The sequence below is a fragment of the Ctenopharyngodon idella genome, unplaced genomic scaffold (genome assembly GCF_019924925.1).
Source record: "Ctenopharyngodon idella isolate HZGC_01 unplaced genomic scaffold, HZGC01 HZGC01CH27, whole genome shotgun sequence".
NCBI classification, from domain to species: Eukaryota; Metazoa; Chordata; class Actinopteri; order Cypriniformes; family Xenocyprididae; genus Ctenopharyngodon; species Ctenopharyngodon idella.
The window spans coordinates 64,602-91,488 of NW_026138718.1; the positions used below are offsets into that span (position 1 = coordinate 64,602).

Below are 26,887 nucleotides of genomic sequence, written 5' to 3' on the forward strand. Positions count from 1 at the left end.
AAAGAAATGGTCAATGACTGGCAGGGGCATCTGCCACTCAAACATTCCCTAAATCATACTCTGTAAAATATAAATCTCTCTGATTATGACCACTGCATGATGAATAAAGTATCAATAAAGTAATCAACTTCATCTAACCAGAATTTCTCTTGCAGTTTTTGTTTAATCAAAAGTGCTTCAGAAACACACAGTTACAGCAGCCAGAGAAACATTAAAGTTAGGAAGTCAAGGGTCAAGAGCCCAACTACAGCAAACACTGACCTCCATAACGGTGACTTCAAAATGTACTATTTTCAATAAAACATCAACATTTAAAAGATTTGTATGAAACAAATAGTCAAACTGTATTGTAATAAGTGAAGATGCTGAGATCTACACAGATCTGTTAGTGTTTAATGTTCTGCTGCTGATCATGTGACAGTGTTTTCAGCTTATTTAAATAAGGAGATTTTACTTCACTGCCAGTCATTTGACCATTTAATCATCTAACTGTTTTGTTATTGTATTAATTACAGATTATTTTTGTAATTTTTAAAGTTGCTCTGGGCCCGAACGGGCTGGCCCACACTGGACCATCATGGGCTTAATGTGGGCAGTTTGCTGGTGTGGGCTGATCACAGAGAGCCCGCAGTGAGCCCAAAGCTGTGGGCCTCGCCTGGGCAAGCCCACACTGGGCCTGTTTAGGTTTGTTGTGGGCTGGTCCTAGCCCACTGTGCCCGCAAAAAGCCAGTATAGGCCTCACAGGGGTGTGTTTGCAGGGATGTGAATAGCCCTCCACATTGCTAACATAATTTAACACATTGTTATCTTGATTAGCAGCTGCTAAGATAATTGAACATGTAGGTAACATGAATAGCATTGACGTTAGCACGTTAGCAAGATTAACAGGTTAGGATGATTAACATGTTGGTAGCATGTTAGAGTGTTGTTATGTGGTTGCTAAGGTATGCAGAGTGGTTCCTATGTGGTTGCTATGGTGTTGCCCTGCAATTGCTAGTGTATAGCCATGGTATTCTGAGTGATTCCTGGCATGCTATGCGGGTGCTAGGGTATTCTGGGTGGTTTCTAGAGTGTCGCTATGCGGTTGCTAAGGTACTCAGGGTGATTGCTAGGCTGTTTATATGCAGTTGCCAGGGTACTCAGATTGGTTGCTAGGATGTTCCTATGCAGTTGCCAGGGTATTCTGAGTGGTTGCTAGGATGTTGCTTTACAGTTGCTGAGATATTTGGGGTGGTTGCTAGGGTGTTGTTATGCAGTTTCTAAGGTACTCGGGGTGGTTGCTAGGGTGTTCCTATGCAGTTGCCAGGGTATTCTGAGTGGTTGCTAGGGTGTTGCTTTACAGTTGCTGAGATATTTGGGGTGGTTGCTAGGGTGTTGCTATGCGATTGCTAGGGTGTTGTTATGCAGTTTCTAAGGTACTCGGGGTGGTTTCTAGGGTGTTGCTATGCGCTTGCTAGGGTACCTGGGTTGATTGCTAGGGTGTTGCTAAGGTACTCAGGGTGGTTGTTAAGGTGTTGCTATGTGGTTGCTAGGGTACTCAGGTTGTTTGCTTGGGTGTTGCTATGTGGTTGCTAGGGTATCTAAAGGTACTCAGAGTGGTTGCTAAGGTGTTGCTATGCAGTCACTAAGGTACTCAGCTCAATTACTAGGGTGTTGCTAGCATGATTAGCAAGATTGATTAGATTATATTATTATTAGTGATGGGACAGTTGATACCGGGGCTTCGATGCTCTGACGCAGTTTTCAAAGCACTATTGTATCACACACTGTACCGATGCTTGTATCGAAATGACAGTACCACGTGATTGATGACGTCTGAAGCTTTGAACGTCATGCAGTATTGGAAAGTCGAGACAGCTGGTTTGAAAAAATTGCACTTCATCAGATCCATAAAGGAAAATGTATTAAATCATGTTTTATTACTGGGGTCTCAGAGACCCTGAACAGAACATAAGGGTTAAACAGCTCACCCAAAATATTTTTTCAACTACTCACGTCAGTTATGATCACATCATTGTATATTTTATATTATTGATCAATATATGAACCGTTGACCAGGTTACACGTGACACGAGTTGTGATCTCACTGTCACAAATTAATTTAGATCAGATTAGATAGAACTGATTCAAAACAAGAGTGATTCCGTATGTCACAGACTTCCGAAGCTTTGGTCACGTGCTTTTTCAAACCGTAGATCTGCTCCGCGATGATTTAGATATGGTGAAGAAAACAAGTCTGACCACCAGATGTCGCTAATGCGCACTGTGTTAAAAGCTACCAGTAATGAACCATTTTTCGGCACAATTTGATGAAAGCCTCAAATGCTTCAGAAAGCCTCGATTTCCCATCACCAATTATTATTACTACCATATATTATTTATAACATCCTCAATCTCATCCAACCCCCCCCACAAAAAAAAAGTTAGTTTGGTGTCAAACTGACCCCAGAGAACATTGATGCTACAGAATGTGTACAGAACATTTAAAACATATAATCATGGTAATTTTATGTTTACCTAGTTGTCAGACAGTTAAATTAGGAAAAGCCATTAAAGGGTTAGTTCACCCAAAAATGAAAATAATGTCAATAATTACTCGCGCTCATGTCGTTCCACACCCGTAAGACCTTCGTTCATCTTCAGAACACAAATTAAGATATTTTTGTTGAAATTCGATGGCTCAGTGAGGCCTGCATAGCCAGCAATGACATTTCCTCTCTCAAGATTCATAAATTTACTAAAAACATATTTAAATCAGATCATGTGAGTACAGTGGTTCAATATTAATATTATAAAGCGACAAGAATATTTTTGATTCGCCAAAAAAACAAAATAACGACTTATTTAGTGATGGCCGATTTCAAAACACTGCTTCAGGAAGCTTCGGAGTGTGGTGTAGAACGACATAAGGGTGAGTAATAAATGACATTATTTTCATTTTTGGGTGAACTAACTCTTTAAATATGAATAATAAAAAATTTAAATTGGGACAAATAGACTCCAATAGGAACGTTAATAACAATGTTTAGCTCACGAGTTATTGATCCAGGAAATTCAATCTGTGAATATGTTGCCAACTTTACTAAACTGATCCAGTTCAGGTGTCTTTCACTTACGTCAAAACCGTGTCCTTGAACTATAAGCACTGAACATATTTCTTTATACTTAAAGGATTAGTTCACTATAAAATGAAAATTAGCCCAAGCTTTACTCACCCTCAAGCCATCCTAGGTGATTTTCTTCTTTCTGATGAACATAATTGAAGAAATATTAATAAATATCCTGATGCATCCGAGCTTTATAATGGCAGTGAACGGGATCAATGAGTATGAGCTGAAGAAAGTGTCTCCATCCACATCCATCCATCATAAACGTACTCCACGCCTTCTGAAGTGAAGCGATGTGTTTGTGGAAAAAAAAAAAATCCATATTTTACAAGTTATGAAGTAAAATATCCAGCTTCCGCACATCACCTTCCGTATTCAACTTACTTTTTTGTAGGTTGAGACTGAGGCGTTAGACTTTTTTTGTAAGTTGAATATGGAAGGCGATCTGGCGAAAGCTACATATTTTACTTTCTAAATATGGATATTTTTTACACAAATGCATCGCTTCGCTTCAGAAGGCCTTTATTAACCCCCCGGAGCAGTGTGGAGTACGTTTATGATGGATGGATGTGGATGGAGACACTTTCTTCAGCTCATACTCATTGATCCCATTCACTGCCATTATAAAGCTCGGATGCATCAGGATATTTATTAATATTTCTCTGATTGTGTTCATCAGAAAGATGAAAGTTATGCCTACCTAAAGCAATCGTATTTTTTAGCAAACTATTTTAACAAATATTTCAAAGGACGTGTTGGATTTCTACATGAGAGGTGAGTGAAATAATTGTATCATTGTCTTGGTGTGAAAAAACGCTAAAACCAGCCTGAGACGGTTAGCAGGTCTTGGTTTGTTTTTGGTCTGGCCTAGCTGGTGTTCAGCTGGTCAGTGGTCACAGCCTGAGCAGTTAAACAAAAAGAGTGGTCAAACCCCCTCAAAACCAGCCTGCTAGACCAGCTATGACCAGTCTGGAAGACAGCAACTCATCTGATCCTCCAGACTCTAGCAATCCTGTTCAGCTCCAGCAGAGTTACATTGGGGTCAGTGCGTGTGTTCAGTGAGGTTTTGGCAGCCACTAGATGGCGCCCTGGCAGTGTCAGACATCTGAAATTCTGTTTATCATTTCTAAAGCACTGAGAACTACAGTGAATAGAAGTTAGTGTGCATGTTTGGAGATGGGTCCGTGTTCCAGTCAGTAAATTCAAGTTTTGAAATGAATATGGAAAGTACGTATATAAAGGGGTCTGCAGATGGTTAAATGTTCTAATAGACCAATATTATTATTATGATGGTCTTTATTTTTGTTATATCTTACCTTCACATTTACATTTACATTTGCATTAACATTCATGGCCTCAAAAATTAAGATCTGAGAAAAAAATTACACCCCCTGATAGCACACATTCATCTCAGAGACGTCCATTTACATCTGTGTTTGCTCATCTGCAGTACGTCTCTCTAAGCCTAAGACTGCTCTAAGACTAACTGCTTTTTCTAATATGATTATCAGATGTTTTTACACAGCAGATGTTTTCCAGATTTCTAGATCTTTAGTAAACATCTTAGAGAAGTACCTGCATGTGTGGATCAAAACACAAATGATGAAATGACTGTGGTGTCATCAGCCAGTTTTTCCCTCCAGAAGACCCAGATACAGTGCTTTATCTCCCCCTTGTGTCTGAACATGAAATGACATTATTTCAGCACTCTCACTGTAACATGCCAGTTAAAATTTAGATTTGATACTACCATACATCTGCTAAACCCTAATCTCATGATGAAAACCCTGATAGGTCAGTCTGTTTTTCCTGCAAGGCTGTAAACCTGTGACCCTTGACCCCTCACATGCTACATCATATTACACTGACTGGTGAGAATAATACAGACAGAAGTAAATTTGACATAATACAATATATAATACCACATTACTGTAAGTACTAAAGTAGTAAGTGCAAAATATAAAATTAAATAAATAAATATCTGTACCAGAACTATAGCACTAGCTTTTTGTTGATTGTCACCATTGCTGAGATTCATACGCAGATTCTTGATGTCAGTGTGAGTCTGAATGACACAGTAGTTCAGGGGTGTCTAAACTCAGTCCTGGAGGGCCACTGTCCTGCAAAGTTTAGCACCAGTTTGCCTCAAAACACCTGCCTGGAAAGCTCAAATCGGATCCGAAATTTCCGCATTCGCATGATCGGAACTCCACGCAGCCCCCGTACTACTCTCCATTGGAAATGAATAACTTCCGGTCCAACGGCTGTCGTTTGTCATGTGCAGTGGAAAGGCGGCTATAGGCCCAAGCTCAAGTGAAATATTGTTGGAATCCTTGGCTCAAGGCGGACAAGATGCATGTCGGATGCAAGTCGGATGCAATGTTCGGGTATTTTGGTTTTTTTGGAAAAAACCTACTTTTGCGAAGTAGTTCCTAGGTTTTTGACCCGATCGGAACCAAACCAGTGCAGAAATGTTCTCTGGAGTCTGAACATCAATGATTATCAAATCGAAATTTTGGTTCACGATCGCTAAGGGGCGCCAAAACGTACGATGTGGGGGAAGCCACTTCTACTGAAATGGCTATAACTCGAGAAAGAAATGAGATATTTGCACCAAACTCGGTTCACGTGTGTATGGGCTCAATCTTTGGTCACGATAAAAAGCATGCCAACTTTTATGGAGATCAGACCATAGGTGGTGCTATAACTGTTAAAAAACTTTTAAAATCATATTTTTTAATGGTTTTAGCTGAAAATGTATATAATTCTGGGTGTGGTCGACTTATTTTCGCAGGAGTCACGTCCACTCCTGAAACCTTGACGAATCCACCGATACAAGTCTTGCCAGGTTTCGCCTTATGGTTTGTGCCACATTGTGATTTAGCGCTTAAAAAACTTTTTTGCAAATATCTTCGAAACTGTTAGTCCGATCGAGACGAAACCACCGTTGGAAACACGAAAACCTAAGTTGGTTTACTAGGTGTTACAGCCCAAATGTCAAAATTTTGATAGGAAGTGGCAAAAAAATCAAAGTCTTTCATGGGTCATTTTTTATGCTCTCATATATATATATATATATATATATATATATATATATATATATATATATATATATATAAGTGTCTATAACTTCAAAACGAAATGAGATATTTTCACCAAAATTAACATGCATATGTATGGGCACACTCTGAGGACACCCAAAAAAAGTGGGCAAGATCACACAATAGGTGGTGCTATAACTGTCAAAAAACCTTTAAAACCATATTTTCTCTATATTAAATTGCCTGATACTGTCATTTTGTGCCACCAGATGGCAGCAGAAGGCCGCTAATATAGTTCAAGGTTTCAATGCATTTAAAATCCCTTTAAACTATATAAATCCTTATAATATCATTACAAATCACATTTTGTCAAGGTTTACCGCTACATTTGTTCATTTGACGTATGTTTTTTTAGTAATATAACATTACAGTTACATTGAGACCTGAACATGATGATCTTTAAAGGGGAAACCTAGAATCTGCATTTTCTTACCTCATTATTGATTTCAAATATCCATTTCTGCAACAAAATGTGTGTGTAAGCACGTTTACTTAATGGAGTTAACATGCTATAATACAATATAAATATAATACCTTTTTATGTATGTGCTTAAAGGCCTTAAAGTGCTTGAACCCAGATGATTGCTGCTCGTGGCTATATTTATTATTATTATTTGTAATTTTCAAATCTTTGTGATGTGATAAATAAAATATGTAATTATTTAAAACGACGTCTGATAAAACTTGACAATATTAAAGGCAAAATGAATGATGGAAGCAATAAAGATCAGAATGGCTTGTATGTGAACAAATAAAATATAAAGAGATAAATATAATGATAATATAAAGAGAACTGTAGCCATAATCCAGCAGTTAAACTCGTCCAGTAGCTCCTCCCACACAGACAGTAATTCTTTTAAGTTTCAGAACTTTTTCTTTCTCAAAACAGAATTAGTCTGTCATTTCATTTCTTTTGGATCTTGACGGACACATCCCAGCATCTGTAATAAATAGAGGTTTGGGGCAAAAATGTCTCTAAATTTGATGTGATGTTGTTCCTGGAGAGCCTCTGAATGTCTGAACGTCTGGAGTCTGACACACTCAGTTCAGTTCATGAATCTTTTTTAAGAGCCACTGACCACTTGTTTTAATAAAGGATAATATTTTGATCATATTATTAGAAATAGTTCCCATTCTCTCCTTTCTAACTCATTTTAAGAAGGCATGGCAGTATCTGAAGGGAGGAGTTTAGTTTCACTGAACCACTTTCCAACAGACCCGCAGATTCATTCGCTTTAAGAAACATTCAACGTTTTCACGAGTGTCAGGATACGACTATTATCACAGTTCTGTTGTCAAACTATTTCATAAAATGCTGAAGAAAATGTTTATTTTCATCAGTTTGTGCTTGTGTCAGGCTGGTGAGTATTTTTATGGCCTCACTTCAGTTTATTTTATCATTTGCCTACAAACACATTATTCCATCATTCATTTTGCTTCTAATATTTTACAGTTCTATAAGATTAATATAGTCAGATATTTTTGTTGATGCTGCTGTCCCTTTCATTGACTATATTGAAATGAGTGAAGAATTAATTTGAGTTAATATGTGTGTTTGTGTTCAGGTGTGTTTGTTGCTGATGCAGTGAAGTCAGAGTCAGTGACTGAGGGAGAATCAGTCTCTCTGAACTCTAGTGTCACTCAAATACAGACACATGAAGAGATCGAGTGGAGGTTTGGTGACATTCTCATAGCTAAAGTGAAGAACAACAAGAACGTGTTTTATGATATTGATAAAGAGAGTTTCAAAGACAGACTGAAACTGGATCAGACTGGATCTCTGACCATCATCAACAGCAGAACCACAGACTCTGGACTTTATACAGTCTCCAGCAGCAGAGACACGATCAACACGATCAATCTCACTGTCTATGGTGAGGAGAGAATTACTATCCTGTTTGATTTATTAATTATACATTATGATTAAACTGTATAATATTTGTTTATCTGCTTGTTTAATTCAATTTTTAATATCAATAAACTGGAAAAGATCACAGTGATTTCTACTGAATCTGATTTATTCTGTCATGTTTTCAGCTCGTCTGCCTGTTCCTGTCATCAGCAGTAACTCTTCATCATCATCATCATCATGTTCATTGGTGTGTTCAGCTGTGAATGTGAGTCATGTGACTCTCTCCTGGTTCAAAGGAAACAGTGTATTCTCCAGCATCAGAGTGTCTGATCTCAGCAGCCGGTCTGATCTTCTTCTCCATCTGGAGTGTGTGGATGATTCCTACAGCTGTGTGCTGAACAATCCCATCAGAAACCAGACTCAACACCTCAACAACACTCAACTCTGTCACACATGTGCTGCAGGTACTTCACTGATGATATTTGTATATATGTATATTTTCACAAACTAAATATTCCTATTTTAACATTGCTCATTTCTTGTCTCACAAGTTTGTATCCACTATTGTGGCTTTACTGAAGCTGTGATCCGATTGGCTCTCTCTGCTCTGGTGGGCGTGGCTACTGTGGCTGTACTGGTTTATGACATCAGATCCAGAAGTCTTCAACAGAAGAAGAGCGTCCAGAAATAACCATCAAACTCTGATTAATCAGATACTCAGGAAGGTAGAGATGTTCTTGAACCACTGTAGACGTGATATTACAAGAAATATCATTTTAAAAATCATTATCATTTTTTTTCAGAATCTAAACTCTTCTTTTTAGTTTACTACTTTTATAATTTTCACATCAGTTGTGCTTGTTTGTCACTTTTCACAATATAAATCATTTTAAAGCAGATTTTCAAAGAATTTGCTTTAAAATATACAAAAAAAACACAAATTTTAGGAATCTGTCAAAAACTTGTTTAAAACTAAAAATGTTATAGTCAATAAATAGTCTTTATTCACACATAATAACCAACAAATATAATATTTTGTATGTCCTCCTCTGGCCTTGATAACAGCTTGTGTTCTTGCTGGTTTGTTTTCATGTACTTTTACACAGTCTCTGTTTTTAGTGGCTGTAACTGGACATCTGAATAATAAAAAAGTAATAAAAATATAAAGTGATGTCCAGCTCAATGAGATAATGATCTTGAAAACTGTTATCTAAATAAAAGCATTAAGAAGATTATTGCTTGTGTTTGCTGACAGATTGTTGGGGTTATGATATGTTTTTAAAGTCCTTGATGTTTATTAGTTTATTGGAGTATGAGTGAATATAGTGATATGTCTGTCTCCATTTCACTGTTATATTTATGACAACAGAAAATACCATGATATTGATCAAACATTTGTTGTAAGCCATGATTAATGGTCAGCTCACTTCTTTTATTTAGAATTTTTTAGGTAAATGTAATGTTTGTTTTTTTGTTTTGTTTTTCCTGTTGGTTTTCTTCTCTTGTTTTTATGCTTTGTTTCTCAGTCTTTGGTGATGTTTTTATTGTGAACAGACAGACTTTAATAAGTGGAAATCATTTCCTTTGAATAGACAAGTGATTACTTATATTTGTTAGATTATTTAGTTTTGAGTCAGAGTTTTTTTTTTTAATTGTTATTTTGGGTCGAGTGCACATTTTAAAGATTTCTTCTTGTGAAATAAAACAATAAATCATTTAAAGGTTTTTCAGGATCTGCATGTGTCTTAAATGTAGCAATAGCTTGACAAGAAGAAAGAAGGATGATGGACGATTTGATGCCAGGACCGAGATTAGCAGAATTGTATTTAGCTGAACTATATATTATTTCCACAAACAAGTGTAAACTATTGCATTTTTTCATTAATACATTAGGGGTTTTAATATGTAAGTTAAAGCCAACACAAAACGTGCCTTTGAAAAGTGGGGCATGGTTAAAGCATAAATCATTTACTGTGCTTATTTTTTTAAATCACAATTATAACTGTACTTAAAATAAATTAGGCTAACATTAGATGCTCATGAAGAATCAGTTGCAGAACCTGCTGCAGATACATGAAGGAATTAGGCTACATATAATATACAAAATGCAGAAGATTTCTTCTTTCTGTTGGTAAAACATTCTGCTACCCATTTTCCTGGAGTCTATGTAAGGTACACTACTGATCAAAACTTTTTGGACTTTAATATCTTTTAATGTTTTAAGTCTCTTCTGCTCACCAAGGCTTCATTTATTTGATCCAAAATACAGCGAAAACAGTAATATTGTGAGATATTTTTACAATTTAATATATTTGAATATATTTTATAAAGTAATTTATTTCTGTGATCAAAGCTGAATTTTCAGCATCATTACTCCACTCTTCAGTGTCACATGATCCTTCAGAAATCATTCTAATATGATGATTTGCTGCTCAAGAAACATTTATGATTATTATCAATGTTGAAAACAGTTGTGTACTTTTTTTTCAGGATTCTTTGATGAATAGAAAGTTCAAAAGAACAGCATTTTTCTGAAATACAAAGCTTTTGCAACATTATAAATGTCTTCACTGTCATTTTTGATCAATTTAATGCATCCTTGCTGAATAAAAGTATTCATTTCTTTAATTTCTTTCCAAAAAAAAAAAAAAAAACTGACCCCAAACTTTTGAACGGCAGTGTATAAAGTTACAAAAGCTTTTAATTTCAGATAAATGCTGTTCTTTTGAACTTTCTATTCATCAAAGAATCCTGAAAAAAAAGTACACAACTGTTTTCAACACTGATAATAATCATAAATGTTTCTTGCAAAATCATCATATTAGAATGATTTCTGAAGGAGCTAAAATACTATATTTAAATTAAATAAAGTCTTCAGTGTCATATTTTAAATTGTAAAAAAACCTCACAATATTACTGTTTTTGCTGTATTTTGGATCAAATAAATGAAGCCTTGGTGAGCAGAAGAGACTTCTTTTAAAACATTAAAAAATCTTACCGTCCAAAAACTTTTGACCAGCAGTGTCTTGGTGTGAGATGACTAACCACTGAGATAATGTTGATGAACTCATCAGCTCAGAATTGGATTTCAATAATATTTCAATATTTCATAACATGACATTTTAGCAAACTTCTGCATTTTAAAAGCAACCTTTTAAAAATACTGAACTGGGAGGAATGGGAACATTAGTCAGTAATTCTTCTTAAACTTCACCGTGTCTACACTGGATGTGACCAAAGACTTCAGAAGCCATTATAACCCGTGTGACTGTACACACTGGACACCGTTCTTCTTCTGCGTGCTCTAAACACTCACCATACTAACAGACATGAAGGTAGTAAAAGTTTTTACTAAAATAGGTCTATAGATGAAACCCGTATAAGTGAGAAGCCACAGGCTGTAGAGCCTCTGAAGGGAAGTGCTCTAGAGGAGCTTATTATTCACTCTGAGCTTCACTACAGACCCACAGCACTGTCCTCTCCAGATCTTCTGCCACTTTCTACCTTTATTAGACCATTTCTGCTGGGATTTACTTTTCTAATCTAGCAGCTCTTTTTATTTGAAACCATTAATCAAAATTCAAAAAGAAAATATTTGACATGGGTGTATTCATCTGTTTGTGTTTATGGACTCTGACTGGTAAGTATTTTATGGCTTCATTTCTGTGTTTATTATTACTTGCCCACAAACAAACCATTCTGTTATTATCCATCTTTCGTTTTCATGTTTCAGACTAATATAAACATTTGTTCATGATGTTATTTTTCTTATTCAATGATTGTTTTGAATTGAGAAAAACTCCAAATGTGGTGTTTGTGTTTGTGTTCAGGTGTGTTTGTTGCTGATGCAGTGAAGTCAGAGTCAGTGACTGAGGGAGAATCAGTCTCTCTGAACTCTAGTCTCACTCAAATACAGACACATGAAGAGATCGAGTGGAAGTTTGGTGACATTCTCATAGCTAAAGTGAAGAACAACAAGAGCGTGTTTTATGATATTGATGATGAGAGTTTTAGAGGCAGACTGAAACTGGATCAGACTGGATCTCTGACCATCATCAACAGCAGAACCACAGACTCTGGACTTTATACAGTCTCCAGCAGCAGCAGAGACACGATCAACACGATCAATCTCACTGTCTATGGTGAGGAGAGGATTACTATCCTGTTTGATGATTTGGGTGTTTCTTTAGTGTTCAGTTTTGGTTATAGACTTCAAGAAAATAAGCATATTAATAATGTTGGAATAACATTACTGACTCCTTTGTCTTGTTAAGGCTGTAGCATAAATTCATTTTATGCTGCTGAATAACTTTTATTCAATAGTCCTGCAAATTTACAGCTTGATTGTAAATGAGGCATTATAAAAATTTTCTCAAATATTTAACTTAAAATTTGCATGCTTAATTTCACAAATTACATCTCTTAATTAATCTCAAGCTTTATAGTGCCACTGTTATCTATATTCTCTCACATTTTCCAGCTCGTCTGCCTGTTCCTGTCCTCACCAGAGACTGTTCTTCATCTTCATCATCATCATGTTCATTGTTGTGTTCAGCTGTGAATGTGAGTCATGTGACTCTCTCCTGGTTCAAAGGAAACAGTTCATTGTCCAGCATCAGTGCATCTAATGTCAGCAGCAGTCTCTCTCTACCTCTGGAGGTGAAATATCAGGATAAAAACACCTACAGCTGTGTGCTGAACAATCCCATCAGAAACCAGACCAGACATCTCAACATCACTGAACTCTGTCACACATGTGCTGCAGGTACGACAGCGCTGATATATTTGTTCATTTGCTGAACTGATCTCTGAAGTTATATAGTTCAGATATAGTGTTTGTTGAAGGTTAGATTGACAGATTCATTCACTTTAACCCTTCATTGTGTCTACTCTGTATCAAGGCGAATCCTCGTTGATCATTGGACTGATCTCTGCTGCTGCTGCTGGATCTCTGTTGATTGTAGCTGCTGTCGGGATCTTCTGCATCTGCAGGAAGAAAACAGACCAAGAGGGCAAGTATTCCTACTGCTGAGATATCTGTACAAATAGTTTTTAAAGGCACAGTAAGTTTCACTGCTAGAAGTCATGACTGTACGAGAACATATGAATGTTGTCTGCTGAACACAAAAGAAGATATTTTGAAAAATGTTGGAAACCAAACAGTTGACAGTAGCTACTGACTTCCATAGTGTGGGGAAAAATACTGTTGAAGTCAATGAATGTTTGGTTACCCACAATCTTTAAACTATCTTCTACTGTGTTCATCAGAAGAAGGAAATTCATACAAGTTTGGATCAACTGGAGGGTGAACAAATACTGACAGAATTTATTTATTTATTGGCTAAACTATGCCTTTAATGCGCTCTTGTGTGTAGGCCTAATTTCTTATGTGTCTCATCATAAGCCTCCATTACTAATTCCAACATGTCATTTAAGAGCTAGTAATGGAGCCATCGATGTGCAGACTAATTTGGTTATTATACACCCTTATCATAGTAAAACCATGTTTTTTTTTGTTGTTGTTGTTTTCTGTTGCTGTTGTTTTTTTTTGGCACATTTGTATGACCAAAAAAAAAAAAAACTTGTTTAAAACAGTTAAACCATGGTTAATTTGTGGTTACCATCATTTAACTACATGATTCATGTTTTTTTTTTATTTATTTTTTTTTTTTTTTTATTCATTATTAAAACCATGGCTCATACCTTACACTTCAACCAATCAGAATCAAGCATCCCACAGCCCTGTATTATAATATTATAATATTAAAATAATGAAAATCAGTGCTGCAGAAAAAACAACAATAATTCTTTATTTGTCATTTTTGTTGAAGCAGTTCAGAGCGGTGAAGAAATCACATACGCTGATCCAACGTTCTACAAACGAAGAGCACAGAAATCGGTAGGAACTTTATTTCTGTGTGTGTGTGTGTTATTTGATCAAAACATCTGGGGCCTGTTTCAATAAGGAGGTTCAACCAACTCTGAGTTAAAACTTGAACTCTGAGTTGACTTACTCCGAGATGGGAAACTCTTGAGTTTTCTGTTTCAGAACAGCTGAATTCAGTTAGTTCAATCGACTCTGAGTATGTTAACTCTGAGTTAAGCACGTGCACCACGACTATGAAAAGCCATGATCAATGGAGCTCCGATATTACGATTCACCATGGCAACAGCACCTGACAAAAAGATGTCCGCATACTTCAGAGTCAATACAAGTTTAATTCTTATCACTGTTATAATATCAAAGGTGAAAACTGGCAGAATGGTAAGTTATTGAACTAATATTCATTTTCATTTTCAAAAAAAGAAGAAGAAAAAATAATAATTTAACAGGATGCAATAATAAGAGTGTAAATGATTTTATCATTATTAAACACTCGCTATAGGCAATTTACTTCCACTTTTAGATCATTTTCTTCATTTTTATTGAAAATAAATGCCTTTCTGATGTGATATGTGATGGGAAAAGGGAGAATAGCAAGCTCGGCAGAAGGCCGATTCGAACCCAGTCAATCACGTCACAAGTTAATTCTCCACACCCAACACACTACTGCCTACACCACTGCAGCCACAAGAATGAGTGTCAATTTTAACCTGGTCTGACATTGTAAATTTGCACTTAGTAATAGACACTCCGAATAATCTTGTTTTCCGTTTGCATTAAGATTATTTTTATTACCACGCTGGCGGATATTGATAATTTTACTTTAGTGAAATGCACTTAATTTAGATCCCCCCAGGGAAACAAGACTAAATATCTTATATCATTTTCTCTGAGTATAAGTTACCTCTCTTTCAGAAACAGGCTTGACTTACCCTGCTTACTCGGGTTTGATATACCTCCATTTCTGCAGCAGAAAACCCAGTTTTTCCCTCATTTCAGGGTTAACATACTCAGAGTTTTCACTTAACCTCCTTTCTGAAACGGGCCTCTGATTTGATCTAGATGTGTATTTGTGTGTATAAAATAAATGATAAATGGTCAGTATTGTTCTTGATAACTACATCTGTTTTCTTACAGAGAGCTCAAGAAGATGTGGCATACGCAGGAGTCGTCATGCGACACTGATAGAAATGTGCTCCTGTTGAAGGGCTGTTAAAAAGGAAATGACTGGTTTTATTCCAGGGCTCTGAGCAGTGCTTTTGTTGTGTGTATGTTTGTAGATTGTTCTGTTATAGTAATGTGTTCAGACAGTTTTGTATTTCTCTGCTGGAGCCTGTATGAACCTGATTGAGCTTCTCCTCAGTGAACATGTTCTTTCACAGCTCTCTCACTGTGATGTTTTAAAGTGTAAAATGTTTATATGCAAGTCGTTTATTTCAAAATCTTCATATTTTATTGCTTTGACACTTATACCTTTACTCCCATTTTGTAGTTTATTGCTCATTTTGCTGTTTGATATTTTGTTGTAAATACAAAATAAATATATACATAAACAATAATATAAATGATTTCCACTGATATCCTCTATTTCATTGTGTACTATATTTCAAAATAACATCTTTTGTCTGGTCACATTCACATTCTGTATTTACTTACAACTATTTTTAACAGACACTTTTATTCAGAAAATAAAATCTTCTATGCCATTCATTGAGATAAAATAAAGTTAAGTCTTTAAAGTTAAAGACTGACATTAATCAATAAACATCTGAAGAAAAAATGATTTGGTATGAATGTTGTGTGAAATTATGTGATAAACAATCCCTTAAGCACCTGAAAAACATGAAGAAGGCGTGAAGTGTGAAAGTTAGCCAGGATGATCAAGTATGAATCCGTCTTGAGCCAAGGATTTCAATGACATAAGACACTTGAGCCTGTAACTTTAGGAGTTATGAGCAATTTTGATCCCAGCCTGATCACTTTTAGGGGAGAATAGTGATCCTCGGTAATTTTAACAATTAAAATAGAACAGACGGACGTGTTAATGTGCTAATGTTCTAAAAATTAACTGTCACCTCTTGTTTAGAGACACTTTAATGATTAACACGCTACAGTTTAATGCTCTTCTGATAAAATAAACATTGATAATCATTCTTTCATGACACCGAAACTCTCAGGAGCTAAAAGTGTCAAAAGCTGCAGTTACTTCTGCTTTTATGCATGTGAATGTGTGAGAGAGAGATGAAGTGTGAAAACCAGAGCAGAAACTGACCAGTGCATGGGAAATTTTGTTTTTAATACTGAACAAATACATTTAAATTTGCTTCTTTTAAACATTTTTGAAGATTATAGAACTATGAAATATAATGAGTGCTACAGGGTCTAAACCATCATCTGTGCTTGTGTTGTTTTGCCAAAAATTTGGAACTGAGGAGACGATTGAATTCTGATGAAACAATGACTCTCTCAGACAGTGAGTCTCTCATACAGACCCTGATGTAGCGCCTACTAGTGACTGAACTTTTAAAATTTTGAGGATTTTCACAGTAGGCCTCTATGTATTTTCAGTAAATCCTATTGCTGGTAGATGTTGTAACTACAGGTCTGGAAACACAAGACATCCTCCTTTTCTTAAGATCATTTAAACATAATTGTGTATTCAGATGAAATTTTTTAATCTATGTTACATGTATTACCAGTGACTGATACTTCTTTGGATGTTTTCAGGATGATGTTGTACGTTATCCTGTTCTAAAATGTATAGTGTATTTTAATTTTTTTAAAGGACCGTTAAGATTTTATAAAATGAATTAACATTTGACTTAAATCAGTGGTTGTCCTGGAGTAGCTAGCACCAGCCCTGCACATTGTGTATGTCTCCCTAATTTGACACTTCAGGTCTTGCAGTCTCTACTAATGAGCCAATGAGTTAAATCAGGTGTGATATCTATCTATCTATCTATCTATCTATCTGTCTGTTCATGAATGCTATTTACTCAAAAGGTTTCTTGTAATATACTTTAATCTCTCCAGTCATTCTGGATCATCTCCATCTTCCTGAGAGATTAATCAGAGTTTGATGGTTATTTCTGGACGCTCTTCTTCTGTTGAAGACTTCTGGATCTGATGTCATAAACCAGAACAACCACAGTAGCCACACCCACCACAGCAGAGAGAGCCAATCGGATCACAGCTTCAGTAAAGCCACAACAGTGGATACTCTCTTGTGAGACAAGAAATGAGCAATGTTAAAATAGAAATTTTGTTTAGTTTGTGAAAAAATATATAGTTCTGCTGTCGTACCTGCACATGTGTGACAGAGTTGAGTGTTGTTGAGGTGTTGAGTCTGGTTTCTGATGGGATTGTTCAGCACACAGCTGTAGGTGTTTTGATCCTCATATTCCACCTCCAGAGGTAGAGAGAGACTGATGCTGAGATCAGACACACTGATGCTGGACAATGAACTGTTTCCTTTGAACCAGGAGAGAGTCACATGACTCACATTCACAGCTGAACACACCAATGAACATGATGATGATGATGATGATGATGATGAAGAACATTGTGAAGAGTCTCTGCTGATGTCAGGAACAGGCAGACGAGCTGAAAAATATTGGAGAAATTTACATATAAGTGGTTATTAATATTGTGTCATTACTGCAAAAAAAAATGATGTGTTGGATTTACTTAAAATATGTATGCACAGTTTTTGCACCACACTTTTTAAATAAATCCAACTTGAAGCAATTTTATGTAAAACTAACAAGAAAACCTGTTATAGGTACTTATACAAACCCGATTCCAAAAAAGTTGGGACACTGTACAAATTGTGAATAAAAAAGGAATGCTATAATTTACAAATCTCATAAACTTATATTTTATTCACAATAGAATATAGATAACATATCAAATGTTGAAAGTGAGACATTTTGAAATGTCATGCCAAATATTGGCTCATTTTGGATTTCATGAGAGCTACACATTCCAAAACAGATGGGACAGGTAGCAATAAGAGGCCGGAAAAGTTAAATATACATATAAGGAACAGCTGGAGGACCAATTTGCAACTTATTAGGTCAATTGGCAACATGATTGGGTATAAAAAGAGCCTCTCAGAGTGGCAGTGTCTCTCAGAAGTCAAGATGGGCAGAGGATCACCAATTCCCCCAATGCTGCGGCGAAAAATAGTGGAGCAATATCAGAAAGGAGTTTCTCAGAGAAAAATTGCAAAGAGTTTGAAGTTATCCTCATCTACAGTGCATAATATCATCCAAAGATTCAGAGAATCTGGAACAATCTCTGTGCGTAAGGGTCAAGGCCGGAAAACCATACTGGATGCCTGTGATCTTCGGGCCCTTAGACAGCACTGCATCACATACAGGAATGCTACTGTAATGGAAATCACAACATGGGCTCAGGAATACTTCCAGAAAACACAATCCACCGTGTCATTCGCCGTTGCCGGCTAAAACTCTATAGGTCAAAAAAGAAGCCATATCTAAACATGATCCAGAAGCGCAGGCGTTTTCTCTGGGCCAAGGCTCATTTAAAATGGACTGTGGCAAAGTGGAAAACTGTTCTGTGGTCAGACGAATCAAAATTTGAAGTTCTTTTTGGAAAACTGGGACACCATGTCATCCGGACTAAAGAGGACAAAGACAACCCAAGTTGTTATCAGCGCTCAGTTCAGAAGCCTGCATCTCTGATGGTATGGGGTTGCATGAGTGCGTGTGGCATGGGCAGCTTACACATCTGGAAAGGCACCATCAATGCTGAAAGGTATATCCAAGTTCTAGAACAACATATGCTACAATCCAGACGTCGTCTCTTTCAGGGAAGACCTTGCATTTTCCAGCATGACAATGCCAGACCACATACTGCATCAATTACAACATCATGGCTGCGTAGAAGAAGGATCCGGGTACTGAAATGGCCAGCCTGCAGTCCAGATCTTTCACCCATAGAAAACATTTGGCGCATCATAAAGAGGAAGATGCGACAAAGAAGACCTAAGACAGTTGAGCAACTAGAAGCCTGTATTAGACAAGAATGGGACAACATTCCTATTCCTAAACTTGAGCAACTTGTCTCCTCAGTCCCCAGACGTTTGCAGACTGTTATAAAAAGAAGAGGGGATGCCACACAGTGGTAAACATGGCCTTGTCCCAACTTTTTTGAGATGTGTTGATGCCATGAAATTTAAAATCAACTTATTTTTCCCTTAAAATGATACATTTTCTCAGTTTAAATATTTGATATGTCATCTATGTTGTATTCTGAATAAAATATTGAAATTTGAAACTTCCACATCATTGCATTCCTTTTTTATTCACAATTTGTACAGTGTCCCAACTTTTTTGGAAACGGGTTTGTATATTTGTTAAATATATTTGTTTACTCAACATTTTTTACTTAAAAACACCAGTTCAAACTACCAAGTAATAGTAAGTTGTGTTGAAACAACTTAGAAATTTAATTTAAAACTTACTGTACTGTTCCAGAACATTAAATGTCTTTAGAATAAGCCAATAAAACATACAATTAGCAGAAAACAAAGCATTTTACTTCATTTTTGGACAGCATTTCAACAAAAGGTTTTCACACAATTAGTACAGAAATAAAGCATTTTAGGTTTTTTGACAGAGATTGCAATACTACTCTGGAAACAACAACAACTTATATAGTCTGAAACCAAAAATCATGACTGTAGTACTTCTGAAAAAAAAAAAAAAAATGTGACAATTTGACAAAAAGAAAGTTCCCATCATCCATGAATCCACCTTCGTGATCAGTGTGTGTGCTGTTCCAGTTCCTCAAGGTCACCATGACCATCCTAAAGAAAAGCATAGCAAATGTGTATTTACTTGCATTACTTTGTAGTTCCAGATTGTTTTATATTTTTCCCACTGTAAAACATTTATATAACACAAAATGAGTTACAATGTTTTGAAATAACAAGAAAACACCTTTATATTTAATAAATAAATGTTACAGTTTGTTTCATTTGTTTTATTGGGGGTGAAATTGATTTACTTCCATTATTAAGTTGATTATTGAGTTTTGAAGTAGGGATGTTAATTTACACAAATTCCCATGATCCACCGTCATTTAAATTAAAAATCAATTAATCATTAACCTTGAAACTGCAGTACAGGGAGTGCCAATTTCACTCAACACACCAGCTCCCTCACCGGCCTTTTTTTTTTTTTTTTTTTTTTTTTTTTCGCTAGTAGGATTGAAAAATGAATCAATGTGATTTATGCTAATTTGCAAAAGGTTGTTTTGCTATTATACAGGTGCTGGTCATATAATTAGAATATCATCAAAAAGTTGATTTATTTCACTAATTCCATTCAAAAAGTGAAACTTGTATATTATATTCATTCATTACACACAGACTGATATATTTCAAATGATTATTTCTTTTAATTTTGATGAATATAACTGACAACTAAGGAAAATCCCAAATTCAGTATCTCAGAAAATTAGAATATTACTTAAGACCAATACAAAGAAAGGATTTTTAGAAATCTTGGCCAACTGAAAAGTATGAACATGAAAAGTATGAGCATGTACAGCACTCAATACTTAGTTGGGGCTCCTTTTGCCTGAATTACTGCAGCAATGCGGCGTGGCATGGAGTCGATCAGTCTGTGGCACTGCTCAGGTGTTATAAGAGCCCAGGTTGCTCTGATAGTGGCCTTCAGCTCTTCTGCATTGTTGGGTCTGGCATATCGCATCTTCCTCTTCACAATACCCCATAGATTTTCTATGGGGTTAAGGTCAGGCGAGTTTGCTGGCCAATTAAGAACAGGGATACCATGGTCCTTAAACCAGGTACTGGTAGCTTTGGCACTGTGTGCAGGTGCCAAGTCCTCTTGGAAAATGAAATCTGCATCTCCATAAAGTTGGTCAGCAGCAGGAAGCATGAAGTGCTCTAAAACTTCCTGGTATACGGCTGCGTTGACCTTGGACCTCAGAAAACACAGTGGACCAACACCAGCAGATGACATGGCACCCCAAACCATCACTGACTGTGGAAACTTTACACTGGACCTCAAGCAACGTGGATTGTGTGCCTCTCCTCTCTTCCTCCAGACTCTGGGACCCTGATTTCCAAAGGAAATGCAAAATTTACTTTCATCAGAGAACATAACTTTGGAGCTCTCCGCAGCAGTCCAGTCTTTTTTGTCTTTAGCCCAGGCGAGACGCTTCTGACGCTGTCTGTTGTTCAATAGTGGCTTGACACAAGGAATGCGACAGCTGAAACCCATGTCTTGCATATGTCTGTGCGTAGTGGTTCTTGAAGCACTGACTCCAGCTGTAGTCCACTCTTTGTGAATCTCCCCCACATTTTTTGAATGGGTTTTGTTTCACAATCCTCTCCAGGGTGCGGTTATCCCTATTGCTTGTACACTTTTTTCTACCACATCTTTTCCTTCCCTTCGCCTCTCTATTAATGTGCTTGGACACAGAGCTCTGTGAACAGCCAGCCTCTTTTGCAATGACCTTTTGTGTCTTGCCCTCCTTGAGCAAGGTGTCAATGGTCGTCTTTTGGACAACTGTCAAGTCAGCGGTCTTCCCCATGATTGTGTAGCCTACAGAACTAGACTGAGAGACCATTTAAAGGCCTTTGCAGGTGTTTTGAGTTAATTATCTGATTAGAGTGTGGCACCAGGTGTCTTCAATATTGAACCTTTTCACAATATTCTAATTTTCTGATATACTGAATTTGGGATTTTCCTTAGTTGTCAGTTATAATCATCAAAATTAAAAGAAATAAACATTTGAAATATATCAGTCTGTGTGTAATGAATGAATATAATATACAAGTTTCACTTTTTGAATGGAATTAGTGAAATAAATCAACTTTTTGATGATATTCTAATTATATGACCAGCACCTGTAAGTGTTCTTTTCATCACGGAAAATTTGGAGTGTATTTTTACTATTTGACAATCTTTCTGCCATCTGCATGTTGATGCCCCATAACACTACAGCCTCATTTACCTTCATTTGAAGTAAAATTATCCCAATTATTTCCTGCGTCTGCTGCTCGTTTATGGTGCATAACCACTCACCCTAATGATGCCTAATGAACCTTGCTTAATCAATCACTGATAAGTTTTATCGATTAAATTATTAATGCTGTGGTGGAGCGGTGATGAATATTGCTTTTGTAAATACTTTCCAACATTTCTGTATTAAATGTATCTTTTAACTGCATGCAAATTACAGCGAAGCTCAACACTTATATGGTGCAAAAAGGATTTAAACAGTGAATTTTGTATCAATCTGTTCTGGTAAACTCAGAGATGTTGATTCAGACGGCAATTAAATTACCACACGGCCTTGGTAACTGTCAAAAAACAGTAGTCAGTTCAGCCAGGCATTTTTATGTGGGTGGTGAGAGAAAAACACTGACATTCTGGATTCGGGCAGCAATATAATCACCAACCATCCCATGTAAATGCTGAAAATATCTTACGTCCCCATGAGAAACAGTTACTGTCGACAAGGACTTATGTCTCTCTTATCTGACACGCTCAGCTGAGTTCATGGAGCTCTCTCCGGACGAGCTGATGATCTGAATCAATAAGTGTTAAATAAGGGAGACATGCAAAAATGTGCAGAACAGGGGTCCCCAAGACCAGGATTATAAACCACTGCCATATATAGTGTTAGATGTGTTCAGACACTCACCTGGTGATGCCTGATGAGATCATTAGTGTTGTCAGAGAGGTACAACATTAAACACTGAATCAACTTCTCTGTATATCTGAACAGGTTTGGTCTGAGAAGTACGTGAAACAAAAAATGGATTTTTATGGTGGATACACACAAGCTTTTATATCTAAACTGACTGAGAAAAATATGTCTTCAAAGCAGACAAATCACCCAAAATGCAGAAAATATGCAGGTTCACCTTTTTTCTTTTTTTTTCTTTTTTTTGGCAAAGCCATTTTTTCAAAAACAATTAATAATCAAGTGTGAAATTAACAAAAAATGTTACCTTCAGAAATTGTTCTAACAGGATCCACCATATCCTGCTATTTTTGCTCCACAACTGTTCACACTAAGATGAATGGAGAGAAAAATAACAGTATTGAACAACATAAAATATGATTAGGCTAGCTTTTTAAGTTTTTATTAGGGCCTGAGCACTGATGGTGTGAGGACCCTATTGTAATTGCTGAGTCAATTCTTCTTCTTCTCTGAAATGAATCTAATTTTTGAGGGCCTAAACATGCTCAAAAACTCATGAAACTTTGCACACACATCAGAAGTGGTGAAAATTTACATTTGATATGGGTTTCAGAATTAGGTGTGGCAAAATGGCTCGATAGCGCCACCTACAAAATTTCAATCAAGCGCCCTTTGCACTACGTTTCACGTACAGGTATGAAATTCAGTAGACAGATCTAACTGCCCAATACCTACAAAAAAGCCCCTGGGTGCAAAATCTGAAAACCAACAGGAAGTGAGATAATTTGAATTTTCTCTGCAAAATTTGTGCAATTTTTTGCCATTTCCAGATACAGTGTCTGATCTGCCCCAAACTTCACATGTTTGATAATAGTCCGGGCCTAAAGACATCTACATGACAATATTCATTTATAGTCAAAGTGCCACCTGCTGGAAGCAGGAAGTGTGGTGCATCAAAATGGCCTTGCCATATTTCTCCTCTATTTATCCACTTAAATGAATATCGCCCACTGTTCACAGTTTTCCTAAGGCCACTGGGTGGTGCGAGGGCCCTTTCTTCGCTGCTTGTGGCTTTAATTATATATTCTTTTTGGAGCTGAGTGAAAACTCAAGTTAACTAACTCAGTTACGTATATAAAATACAAAATTTGAGTAACTGTATTTCATTACAGTTACATTTTAAATGGATGGTAATCAAATTACAGTTACATTCGAAAAGTATTTTAAATGATCAAAGTGATTACTTTGATTTTTAATGTCATTTATTTCATTTAAACATGAATGTAAACTGTGACGGGCAATTCATGTAAACAACTGGTGATTCTCTGACTCTGACAGTCTGCATAATCATCCTAAGCTACAGTTCTGCTCATAAGTTTAATTCCCCTGCAGAATATGCATCATTTTAATAATTTTAACTAAATAAGAGGGATCATAAAAACTGCATGTTATTTAGTACTGTCTTGAATAAGCTTTTTCACATAACAGATGTTTACATACATTCCACAAGACCAAATGACTGAATTTTTATAAAAATTGCCCCATTCAAAAAGGTACATACCCTTGAATCTTAACTGTGTTGTCATTACCTGGATGATCCATGACTGTTTTCATATTTTGTGATAGTTGTTTGTGCCCCTTGTAATTGTGAAAAAAGGTAACTGTGACTTTTTAATCTCACAATTCTGACTTTTTTCCTCACAATTGTGAGATTTAAACTCACAATTGCATTTTATAAAGTCAGAATTAGAAGATTTAATCTCACAGTTACAAGTTATGAAGTCAGAATTGAGTGATAAATTGAGTGACTTTTTTTTCTGAAAAATTACAAATTTATATCTCACAATCTCACTAATTTTCTCACAATTCTGACTAGACAATTGTGCGTTTATATCTCACAATTCTGACTTTTTTCCTCAAAAAGTTTTTATCCTTAGAATTCTGACTTCTTTTCTCAATATCGCAATTTCAACTTTATATCACGCAATTCTGAGAAAAAAATAAAATAAAAACTCACAATTACCCTGTTTTTGTGTTACATACTTATGAGTATTCCAAAGTATTCTAAAGTAGGCTATTAAGTTATAAAAATTTTGTGAATTTGTAAATTTTTATTTTGTGATCTGTAGTGAAATACATTTTAAAAGTAACCTTCCCAACCCTGGTTAGTTTTTATCTAATGCAATGTTCATGAATACATGCAAACACTATGCATTTAAGCAAGCACTCAACAATCTGTTCAATGGAAGCGCGCACATCTATAAAATATACTTGTGTGCAAACTGGTTTCTTGATTCATGTGCAATAAACTCACATGTACAAACTTGATGTATAGATAGAACTAGTTGCAAAGTATTCATAAATAACACATAATTGCTGAAGAATTCGTAGCAGTTCAAACTATGACTTTAACAAATCCCCATGACTACAAATGAAATAAACAACTGGACGTTAGACGACACACTCATATTTTATTTTGTTAATATAAAGCTAAACTTTAGCTTACCTCCTTTCACCATCTTCACCACATTGTACTTCAGAAAATGTTGCGTTGTGCTTCCAGTTTAGGAATAAACCCATCTAACATATAAATGTGTGTTAATGAATGTTTAAAAAGTCAAAATCTAATGTTTTACTTTGTTAATATAAAGCTAAACGTTAGCTTACCTCCTTTCATCATCGTCACCACATCACGCCTCAGAAAACGTATTGTGCTTCCGGTTTAGAAGCGCACTAACACAAACAAGTGTTTATGAATGTTTAAAAGGTCAAGCTCTAATATTTTACTTAATGTTTTTAAAGACAGTTTACCTGACAGAGTTCTCGCTGTCTTCATCACATCACTTAAAATGGCTCCAGCTTCGCTCATTGGCTGGATATAATATTTGCATATCACGCAGCTCACAAATACGTCAAATTTTAAGTTAGGTTTACTTAATTTTAACCAAGTTGTAATGCTAGTTGATGTTACTTAAATTATTTTTCATACACTTTTATTTTACATTTTTGTGTGAGAATTTGTATCTTAAAATTTTGTAAGTTATAAATTATATATATATTAGTTTAATCTGTTTTTCTTGATAAGTAACGGATGTTGAGCCAACAAATCTTTTTAGCATACATAAATAACAAAAATAACATGCATTTTGTTTCTGCAAGGTTAATGTAAACTTGACTAGGACTGTAAATAAAATAAGTAATTCTCTCCTCACCATAGACAGTGAGATTGATCGTGTTGATCGTGTCTCTGCTGCTGCTGGAGACTGTATAAAGTCCAGAGTCTGTGGTTCTGCTGTTGATGATGGTCAGAGATCCAGTCTGATCCAGTTTCAGTCTGTCTCTGAATCTCTCATCATCAATATCATAAAACACGCTCTTGTTGTTCTTCACTTTAGCTATGAGAATGTCACCAAACTTCCACTCGATCTCTTCATGTGTCTGTATTTGAGTGAGACTAGAGTTCAGAGAGACTGATTCTCCCTCAGTCACTGACTCTGACTTCACTGCATCAGCAACAAACACACCTGAACACAAACACAAACACCACATTTGGAGGTTTAGTCTGATAAAACTTGACAATATTAGAGGAAAAATGAATGATGGAGACAATAAAGTTCAGAATGGCTTGTATGTGGACAAATTAATATATAAAGAGAACTAGAAATACTTACCAGTCAGACTCCAGGAGAACAACCAGAAGAAAATGAATGTATCAAACATTTTTTAACAGTTTTAGAAATGTTACAATAATCAAGTCCTGCACTCTTGAAAATGTCGATTGTTCTGCCAGTGTGTAATGAAGATTTTTAGAGAAATCCAGCAGTTAAACTCGTCCAGTAGCTCCTCCCACACAGACAGTAATTCTTTTAAGTTTCAGAACTTTTTCTTTCTCAAAACAGAATTAGTCTTTCATTTCATTTCTTTTGGATCTTGACGGACACAACCCAGCATCTGAAATAAATAGAGGTTTGGGGCAAAAATGTCTCTAAATTTGATGTGATGTTGTTCCTGGAGAGCCTCTGAATGTCTGAACGTCTGGAGTCTGACACACTCAGTTCAGTTCATGAATCTTTTTTAAGAGCCACTGACCACTTGTTTTAATAAAGGATAATATTTTGATCATATTATTAGAAATAGTTCCCATTCTCTCCTTTCTAACTCATTTTGAGAAGGCATGGCAGTATCTGAAGGGAGGAGTTTAGTTTCACTGAACCACTTTCCAACAGACCCGCAGATT

General features: G+C 36.1%; 2 protein-coding genes across 12 annotated transcripts in view; one reads left to right on the forward strand and one right to left on the reverse strand.

The window, feature by feature from the left end:
* The window catches only part of LOC127507983 (hepatocyte cell adhesion molecule-like), a 46,615-nt gene that overhangs the window by 10,475 nt on the left and 9,253 nt on the right, over window positions 1-26,887 (forward strand). The window contains exons 1-5 of one of the 6 annotated variants that reach the window (XR_007928651.1): window positions 6,319-7,569; window positions 7,774-8,082; window positions 12,541-12,825; window positions 12,962-13,959; window positions 15,082-16,064. Coding sequence is in view for 5 of the 6 variants with exons in the window: in XM_051885401.1 (XP_051741361.1) it covers window positions 7,521-7,569; window positions 7,774-8,082; window positions 8,246-8,524; window positions 8,612-8,751 (777 nt within the window). In the remaining variant the exon portion in view is untranslated. Of the gene's footprint in view, window positions 1-6,318; window positions 7,570-7,773; window positions 8,083-8,245; window positions 8,525-8,611; window positions 9,786-11,239; window positions 11,701-11,890; window positions 12,203-12,540; window positions 12,826-12,961; window positions 13,960-15,081; window positions 16,065-26,887 lie in introns of those variants that run through there. The other 5 variants (XM_051885401.1, XM_051885398.1, XM_051885400.1 and 2 more) reach the window with 5 other exon arrangements.
* On the reverse strand, window positions 16,220-26,785 carry LOC127507984 (SLAM family member 5-like). 6 transcript variants are annotated; one of them, XR_007928655.1, is made up of 7 exons: window positions 25,462-25,856; window positions 25,318-25,383; window positions 25,157-25,230; window positions 22,958-23,020; window positions 22,648-22,738; window positions 17,248-19,777; window positions 16,220-17,167 (listed from the first exon to the last, which is right to left on the reverse strand). XR_007928655.1 is itself a non-coding variant. In XM_051885404.1 (4 exons), exons 1-4 carry the CDS (start codon window positions 26,368-26,370, stop codon window positions 17,028-17,030), a joined length of 801 nt encoding a protein of 266 aa, XP_051741364.1. In that variant the 5' UTR covers window positions 26,371-26,785; the 3' UTR covers window positions 16,220-17,027. The 6 variants fall into 6 exon arrangements, 1 of the variants encoding a protein (XP_051741364.1); XR_007928654.1 differs by having other exon boundaries at window positions 17,248-17,547; window positions 19,725-19,777; window positions 25,318-25,856; XR_007928657.1 differs by lacking the exon at window positions 22,648-22,738 and having other exon boundaries at window positions 17,248-17,547; window positions 19,725-19,777; window positions 25,318-25,856.